Source organism: Condylura cristata, unplaced genomic scaffold (genome assembly GCF_000260355.1).
Source record: "Condylura cristata isolate star-nosed mole 26May11 unplaced genomic scaffold, ConCri1.0 scaffold00032, whole genome shotgun sequence".
NCBI classification, from domain to species: domain Eukaryota; kingdom Metazoa; phylum Chordata; class Mammalia; order Eulipotyphla; family Talpidae; genus Condylura; species Condylura cristata.
In genome coordinates, this window is record NW_004567133.1 from 10009028 (window position 1) to 10018438 (window position 9411).

Below are 9411 nucleotides of genomic sequence, written 5' to 3' on the forward strand. Positions count from 1 at the left end.
TTTTAAGAAATGGCCTAGAATGCTGCTGAGATAGCCTGGTGACAGCTCCTCCATGCATGTTTCTGTGCCCCTGCTATGACTGCAGGGTCATGCTCTAGAAGTGTAACTGCTTGGTCTGTGTCTGCAGCAAGTGACGAGGTATTTCTGGTATGATCAATATTGCATGCCAGGTTAGTGCATCTTTTCTGGAGGGCAGCAGACATCTATTAGTTTTAGAATTGTGTGCTGCAGCTGTGTTCTTTCCAACATATTGTCACCAGTTCACGAGTTGATTTAAAAAGCAGAGCAGTGACTTAATGAAACAAGCTTCAAGGTCCAAGGGGAGAACCGGTGCGATGGAGGCGCCTGCTGGTGAAGGGTGACGCTGCAGCGTACCCAAGGGGAGGAAGCCCCTCACCCCTGCCTTTTCTGTCTGATGAACTGTCACAATTTTAGTGCAGTCTTCAAGTTTTTCCTTCAATTTTATTAACAGCTCTCACTGAGAAATGTTTACAGAAATGTGTTTCACAGATACTATGACTTTGACAAACTATGTTATGTCTGACGAGGTTTTCTCCACAGAGAAGTCGCACCCCTTCCTTGTTTCCTTGCCCTTATACACTTAATAGAAGGGCTGCGAAATGAGAACCTGCTACAGCACCTGTGTATAAATCCCCGACACAAATTACAAACTGATTTTATCCCATCAACCTGTATTAAGATAAAGCTGCATTTATTCAAAATTTGTACATAAAAATGGACTAGCTCAGCTTTGACATTAGTTCCACAATAGCTGTCTGCTGGATAGAGAGGTCTGGTAGCCTCCGCAGAGGCTGTACCTTGTTCTCTCTGCCACTCACTGCCCATGAGGGTAAGAAATGGTAAGTGGAAGTGGTGGGGAGACTCACAAACACAAGTTTGAGGTGGTGTTTTCCTCTTCATCTTTTATGCCCATTAGGCCTAGGCCAGAGAATGATCCATCAGTGCTGCAACAGATGAAGAGTAAAGGTAGGATTTTTAGCTACAGGTTGAATAAATGGTCACAAACTCAAAGGCAGAGGCAGCAGGGTTGGGCCGTTCATATGTGCCATGGTGCAGGCAGCAGCAGGCAGAGTTGATGGAGGGCTGCCTGCTGAAGATGGTTCAGTGGGAAGACTGACTAGTCCCAGAGCCAAGAGGTAAGTCACAATTCTGCCTCTTCACAGATGGGAGGCACTCCTCAACCACGGGGAGCCATCTCGAATGGAGCCTCGTTTTGTTCAACTATAAAATTATTTCATAGCATTTTCATGAGGATGATAGACAATAGCTAACAACTAAGCACTACATGCCAGCACTATTTTAAGCACTTCATATGCAGTCTCATTTAATCCTCAAGACAGCTCATGTACCTACTGTAGGTACTGATGTAACTACAACTGTTGTGCCCACTTCTCAAATTAGTCATAACTTGCTCAAATCAGCTGTTCAGTGACAGAGCCAGGTAATAATGGCATATGCTGTCACAGTCCTTTTAAATTGCTCTAAGTTTATTCTTTTGTTCACTTGTTCAAAACACTTTGTAGCACATCTCATGTGCCAGACACTGTTTGAAAAGCCTTACAAAACTTTTATTTATGCTGTAAAATACCTGGCACTGTGCTTAGAATTAAGAGCCATCCAATGTAAGTTAGTTCCCTGTCACCTTAATGAATATTCATGACACTACAGTAAAGGGCTGAGCAGCTCTGCTTTCTGCAAAGCAGGTAGAAATGAGCAAGGACACAGACTTTGTCTTCATCAGCTGTCTGAACCTCAGGTAACAAGCACTGGCCCGCTGAGGACAAACTGGAGCTCTGTGTGCTGGAAAGAGGCTCTGCAGTCAGACAAGCACCAGGGCTCAAATTCTTGCTGCGACCTCAAGTAAATTGTTTAATCTGAGTCTGTCTCCACGTGGGACTTGCAACTATCCAAAAGTGCATCTAGTAGAAGCACTCAGCACAGTACCTAATGTTTATTATAGCAATTACTAACATTTTTAATACTAATTTAGAACTACCAGAAATAGGAGTTAAGTGTTCAGTCAGACCCCCAGCATGAGGCACCGTATTTTCTTTGTCACTCCTTTCGGAGCCACTTTCAGCCCTTCCAAAGGGTGTTTGCTAGCATCATGGAGGTGTCTGCAGATGGGCCCAAAGCAGTCAGCAAACAGTAAGCTCAGTTTGTAGACAGCATGATTACAAAAATTATAGTGTAACTTGTAAAAGAAAGAAGCAATATCAGATTTGGAGAATTTGCTATTTCCAGAGTTTTCCTCCAGACATGTTGAATTTGCCGTAGGACCTTTGCTTCCAGAATCTAGGCCTTTTTGCTCCTTGACCCCAACTCCTTATCCTCTGTAGAACATCTCAACCACTTCTGGAAGGAGAAAGCTTTGGACAACCTAACTTACACACGGGGACATGAAGACCCAGTCCCTGATCTAGCCCCACCTCTACATCCCCATTCTGAGAAGCTATCTCAGGGCAAGCCTGTCTGCCCCACAGTCTCTTCTCTCAAACAAAAAGCATTCGCAGCAACTTCTGGTCACTTTTTAACCTTTTACTATTATTAGTGTCTCCGTCTACGATGCTTTTCTTTTCAGTGTAAACACCTGATGTTCTAAAACTGCCCAACAGGTCACTAGTGGCCCTGAAATGCAAATTACAAGGATTTTATGACAGGAAATCAATTTTTGATTCGGGCTTCAACTCCTGAGGCATTCGTGTTCTGCCATGTGGGACCTTGCGCCTGGGAGATAATCCTGAATGTCAGACTTTTAAGGGAAATCACACAATATTAGTGACTTTCAAACTGTGCTCAGAAGTCACTGCCTGCCATGCCCCATATATATACATATACACTCACTCATCTACTCATCCATTCCAGAACTGTCCATATTTAATGCTTTAGGGTTTAAAGCATTTAGGGATTTTAAAGAGTTTACTAGTTAAACGTGTGTGAAAATCACTGATTTCTTCAAATCCCTCATTTTGTTAAAGGGCAATGGAGACTCAGTGGATGGAGCCACTAGTCAGCGATAGCGTGACACTGGACCCAAAATCTCGCTATAGTATTCCTCATGTTAATGACAAAATAGGGCCTATCTTAAAGGGCTGATTCTAGTGTCAAAGGGAAGAGGGCAGGGAGCACAGAACATGTTCGGGATATGTGAGGAGGTTAGACCCCGCTCATACCTAAGCCAGGACCCTGTCCTACAGCTCTTGACCTTTTTACACAAATGGGGTGAGGCAGCCACTTCTTGTCCCAGAAAAGCTACAGGACCTGGCTTTAAACTGGGATCAGCAGTCAGTTTGAGGGACCAGTAAATGTAGTTACAGAAAAACATACAACTGTAAAGTGGGACTATAACGCCTGTGTCTCAGAAGTGTGAAAGCTAAAAGCTGGCTTATGTACCTGGTTGTCAGTGAGAGGCCAGAAGCAGGAAGGCACAGCCCTTCAGTCCTTACCTCCGGGATCCTGGTAGCAGAATGAGGCAGAGTGTGCCCGGGCAGAGGCTGTGGTAGAGCTTTCCTATCTTCCGGCCCCAGCGCCAGGCTGCTATCTTTGGGTGGTCCACCTTCAGAGCCTAGGATCAAAGACACACATGTGCTGGCACCCAGCAGCGCACCCTCCTTCCTCAGGGTCTCGGGTCATGGGGCCCAGGAAAGGCTCTAAATCTTCTGTCTGAAGCCAAGGCCCTTACTGCAGGGTTTCCAGTCCACTGGAACCCCCAGGCCTCGGAGTCACTTGAAGAGGATAGCTGCTGTCCTTTCCTCCAGACAGCATTCCAGGGTCTCTGATTTATTTCAGAGTCCTGGTGTGCTCTCTGTGGTCTGGGGCAAGTCATTCACCAGCTCTTGCCTCTGACACTGCTTGTGTATCCCCCAAGCTTTTTCCTTTATATTTTCTTTATTTTTTAAAAAGATGTATTTATTTGTACATATATAACTGGGGTATAGGCCAGCGGTGCGGGGGCAGTGAGGATTCACGAGAGAGAGAATGAGGAACAGAACAGGTAGATGGACTGAAGTACACTGAGGAGAGAGGGACGAGACAGGAGAGGTCTGCCATGCCATGTGGGTCAGCTCCCGGGCTGGCTTGCAGTGCTGTGCGACCAGGGAGGGCCCTGTTTTTCTTTAAAGTCATCTAATTAATACAGTCCAAAAAATTTTAATTCCAATATGCTGGTTGAATATATCAGTGAGTCTTAGAAAAAAGTTCGTAACAGTTGGAAAAAGCCCATTTATGGCCACCAGAAATCATTGTGTTTGCATTCTGCAAAACCCAGGACTAGATCACTAAAGACTTGCCCAGTTCTCTAACCTATGTCAATCCCTAGTGTCTCCTGGAAAGTCCCACAGTGTGTGGAGGGGCAACATTATACAATCTTGCAGACATGGGCAGGACTGCAAGAAACCAGAGAATGAATTAAGACTAGTGCCAGGGCAAAAAAGACTGAAGGCTTAAAACATCAGCTGAGCAGGAGTCTCCTAAGTGTCATAAACATCAGAAGACCAGTGTCCAGAGCCAATAAGACCCAGGCAGCTACCTTTCCCTGATGGCCCCAAGATGCTCACCTACCCACTCACCTGCAAGGCCTGCTGCTCTGAGGGGGGAGGTAGCACACGGAGCCCCGGGGGTCTTCTTGATTCAAGAGGTAAGCCCCTGAGCCAGGCATGGAGATGCCTAGGTGTGAGGGCATGCCTGCCTTTCAGCTTCCAGTCCTTGCCAGTGAGAATGTTCAGGGCCCTCTGTGCACTGCCAAAAGTTTTGAATTCTGAAAGCAAGAGCACACACATCTCAACCCCTACTATTATTAACAGGGGCCAGAAACGCTGGTTCCTGTCCCTGCTGGAGCCAGCCAGGGCCGAGGGACAAGAACAGAACTGAGAGCTGCTGACATGATCCAGTCCAGGAGGACTGACAGGTGTGGTGAACACTTTCTTTCTTTGACATCACATTATCCTCATCCCCACTCCTCCCGAGGCGACAGGTGGTGGCATACACTTACTAAGGAAACAGTATTTCTTCTGCTTTCCAGTTTTAAGATCTTTGGGCAAGATCACAACTTCCAGGCCAAGGAAGACGTTGGAGCGCTGCAACAGGCGTTCTTTGAAATTTTCAGTCACACCAGACAGGTAGATAGTACCTCGGTTCTCGGAATCTCGTTCCAGCTCATTAATGAGAGTGTTACTATCAAGAGTGAGCTCTGTCACTGGCCTCTGCACCTACCCACGGAAAGATGGTGTTAGTGGGTATACAGTGACCATTTCCAACTCCCAGACCTGTTGTGCACTAGCAAGTAACTTCACTGTACTCTGTCCATGAGTATGAGGAGGCACACAGAACTACAGTAGAGAATATGTAAATAAATCCATAAATATAAGCATTTTGTGTAAACATACCCTTTCTTTAATTCTCCCCAACCACCATTCAGGCAAAAGATACCAGTTTTCTGCCTTTCATTCCAGTGAAGTTGTTTATTTGCTGAAGAAACTTCAAGATACCACTATTTGATCCCCTTGACAGTTAAAGTCAAGGGCAATCACAGACACAAAAAAATCCAGAGGGCCTTCCTGGTGGCCAGGGGTTAAGTTTTAGTGCAGCAACCAGAGTTCAATCCCCGGCCAGGCTGCTGACCCACAGGGCGCAGCAGCCAAGTGAAGTAAATACGTTAAGTACATAAAAGCTTAAAAAGCAGAATAAAACTGAATAGTCCTTTTAGGAAAAAAGTTGTGATAAAGAGTAGGAGGCAGATGACATCCTAGCCTAGATAGAATTTGGACAAAACAACAAAGTTGTCAGGCCATGCTAGAATGCTAAAGGCTGTCCTACAGAAAAGCCACGGCTACGCCACCTGATGGTGCTTCTATAAGTCTAGGGCACTGTGAAAAAGATGGTGCTGGGTCAGGGCTGAGTGAAGCAGCTGCTTCATGCCTCTGGCTACCCTACCTTGATGCAGGTGCCCTCGACCAGGATGCTGTCCAAGGACTCGATGGCCAGCTGGGCAGCTTCCAGAACTTCATACTGTATACAGAGATGTGGCTGCAAAAAACCAACACTTCCTTACCTTTGCTTTTCTGGCTTAAATGGCAAGAAGAGAGGCCGTGAAGAGGCTAACGCCCCCAGAGGGAGGCCTAGCCTATTATAATAGGGTGGACAGTGATGGAAGATCATCAACTTTAAAGTATAGTCACCAAAGATTTGGGAGTTGGGTTCTCAGATAATAAACTGTCACTTAAAATTGAAGGCTGCCCTCTCTGGGAAGTATGGGAAAAGACTAACAAATAACTACACGACTTACTTTTCTTAACATTATGAATCACTGAAGTTATCACTGCAAGTCAGAGGAAGAGATGCCTAATTCTACTGTTAATTAAGCTGTAAACCAGTGATTCTCCCACAGGCTTGGCGTGGTTAAGTTCTTGCACTGAGTAGGCCACATGCTCACACTGGCTGCTTTCTGCTTGATAACACAATCTTTGTGGTTATCTGAACAAGTCCTCCCACAGAAAAGCCTCATGATGTTGCATCTGGTGATTATTTCTTGAATATGACACCAAATACAAGACAAACTGGACTTTATCAAAATAAGTGTATAAAAAAGATACCACCAATGTCAAAAAGCAATCTAATGGAGGGGAGAAAATCTGTGCAAGTCACATATCCAATAAAGGATTCATATCTAAAATATAGAGAACTTCTAAAACTGGTTAAAAAGGCAAATTTTATGCATATTTTATTAAAAAAAAAAAAGGAATGACATATAAGATGTTACAGTACCTTGACATAGCCTTCCTAAACCTCAGTCTAACTACCCAGGTATAATCTTCCATTTCTACTTTTAGACATAGGAAAGATATTAAAAGATTTTGGGGAAGCATGCTTGAAACACCTGGACCGTTCTGCACTTAGGTCACTTTGTAAGCCATTAATTTTTGCTTTAAGAATTACTAAATGTGGCCCTCCCTGGTGGCGCAGCGGGTTAAAGCACAGCACTAAGAAGCTAAAGTCACTTCCGCATGAGTTTGATTCCTGCCTGCCCCGGAACCACATGGTGCGGCAGACCTCTCCTGACCCGTCTGCTGCTCCCCTCAGCAGTGTACTTGGTCGATCTGCCTGCCCTGCTCCCCATTCTGTCTTTGGTGAAGCCTCTCGCTGCCCCTGAGCCTCTGGCCTGTACCCCAGTTCTGTATGCACAAATAAATAAATCTTTAAAAAAAAAATTACTAAACCTAACAATTATTAATAATACTAGCTATTAAAAAATAAGTTTTGTGCACAAGTTTAATAGTTGCCCAGGTCAAATTTCTAAAGGTATAAAACATTCACAGTAAAAAAGCCTTCTCCAGATACCTGCACCCCAATGTTTATTGCTGCTTTATTCACAATTGGAAAGACATGGAAACAGCCCAAATGCCCAAAAATGGATGACTGGATTAAAAAGATGTGGTACATATACACAATGGCATATTACTCAGCAACCAAAAAAAAAAAAAAACAGAAACACATGTCTTTTGCAGCAACATGGATGGAGCTGGAAAATACTGGATGGTTTCTCTCATAGCAGGAAGATGACGGACCAGACGAGAAATCATAATGATGAACAGCTATATACCAGAGACATTTTGTGGGGGTAGAGTGGGGGGTTGGATCAAAAACAGTGGGGGGAGGGAAATGCACTGGGCTATGGTGATGGCACATGGATGATTTGGTAATGGGAAGCCCACGGGGATTACAACTGAGATGGAAAAATACACAAAAATATGTAAAAACAAACTATTATATATAAAGAAAGTCTTCCCCAAATTCCTGTCCTTTTGCTCTTCCTAGAGGCAACCACTGTTACTAGTTATTGTATATCACTATACAAATATTCTGTTACACAGTTTTTATTTTGAATAATTTTCATGCTTTCCTTCCTGTCTATATAAGCTTGTTATTACTTCATATAAGACTACTGACTTTAGCCTATGACTGTGAAGATTGAGGCTTACTTGTTGAGTCCTTCTGAATGGTATAAATTTTTAAAACCATACACAATTATTTTTTAGAAGTTAAAAATAACTGAACTTTCTTTAAAACTTTTTTTTTTTAAGATTTATTTATTTATTCGTAGAGTACTGGGGTACAGGCCAGAGATGCGGAGGGTGAGAGGATTCACCAGAGACAGAGTGGGGAGCAGAACAGGTGGATCTACAAAGTACACTGCTGAGGGGAGCAGCAGGCGGGTCAGGAGAGGTCTGCCGCGCCATGTGGTCACCTCAGGGGCAGGTGGGGATCGAACTCATGCGGAAGTGGCTAAAGCTTCTCTGTGCAGTGCTTTAACCCGCTGCGCCACCAGGGAGGGCCTCTTTAAAACATTTTTATAGAAGAAGTTGATCAACAAAAATTTACCCCAAATGACTGGAGAACTAACCAAAAAAGCCCTTCCATACTGCTCCTCCCATTTCTTAGCCCCACCTTGAGCCTATTTCTCCAGACATGGAAGTTGCTGCTTTCTGAATGGACATTTCACTTTAAAACTGAGGTCACAAAGAATAAGCCCACAGGCCACCTTCAACTGACATAATTTTTTGTCTAGCTATAGTTAAGAAAATTAAAATCAGAACAATGAAAATTTCTCAATTCTCACAACAACAAAAAATCAAGCCCTAGCAATACACATTCTTGTGGGCTAACAACTGCTCCCATGAGACAAAGCACAACTCATGCTCCAGCTGGTAACAATCAAGCTCACATCACAAGTATGTATCTGAAGAGACCCACTGGGCATCTGGATTTCCAATACCAATTTATAAGCTCAAAATCTGAGTTTTCTTATTACCTGATGGGTTTCAAGAACAAGCGTCATTGACCGAACTGGACCAAAACTCTTGAACAGTCTTTTCAGAGCCCTGAGGTTGCAATTTTTACTAAATGGCCCAGCATAGATAGTTGACATCTCTGCCCACTTGATTCTCATCTGTGAAACAAATAGGAGATGGAGAGAGAAAGAGAATTAAGCAAATGTGAAGAGATCATGAGTAAAAACATGGAATAATTTCACTTCAAGAAACTTTCCAGCACAAACATTTTGTCAAATATAGAAGGATCTGTATACAGAGATTTCACTGTAGTATTGGTTGGAGCAGCAAAACACTGTAAGCATAAATGCTGAAATAACAGCTCTATTGCAGAATGGAATACTACATAGTCATTAAAATGAGACATAAGATTTAGTGGCATCAAAAGATATATAAGATACATTATTAAAATGAAAATCATAAAATAGTACATACAATCTGATTCCTACTTTTATTAAAAAGTAGTAATTCCGGCCCTCCCTGGTGGCGCAGCGGGTTAAAGCACAGTACTGAGAATCTGAAGCCACTTCCGCATGATGTTCGATTCCCGCCTGCAGCCTGCCCC

At 43.7% G+C, this 9411-nt stretch overlaps 1 protein-coding gene across 1 annotated transcript in view; it reads right to left on the bottom strand.

The window, feature by feature from the left end:
- Positions 1–460: 460 nt before the first annotated feature.
- LOC101618703 (putative RNA exonuclease NEF-sp) overlaps positions 461–9411 on the bottom strand; it is a 23890-nt gene continuing 14939 nt past the window's right edge. The window contains exons 14-19 of the mRNA XM_004691728.2: positions 8828–8965; positions 5953–6045; positions 5012–5228; positions 4590–4777; positions 3468–3586; positions 461–965 (exon numbers count right to left, since the gene is read on the bottom strand). Of these exons, the coding sequence (XP_004691785.1) occupies positions 884–965; positions 3468–3586; positions 4590–4777; positions 5012–5228; positions 5953–6045; positions 8828–8965 (837 nt within the window). The 3' untranslated portion in view covers positions 461–883. The remainder of the gene's footprint in view (positions 966–3467; positions 3587–4589; positions 4778–5011; positions 5229–5952; positions 6046–8827; positions 8966–9411) is intronic.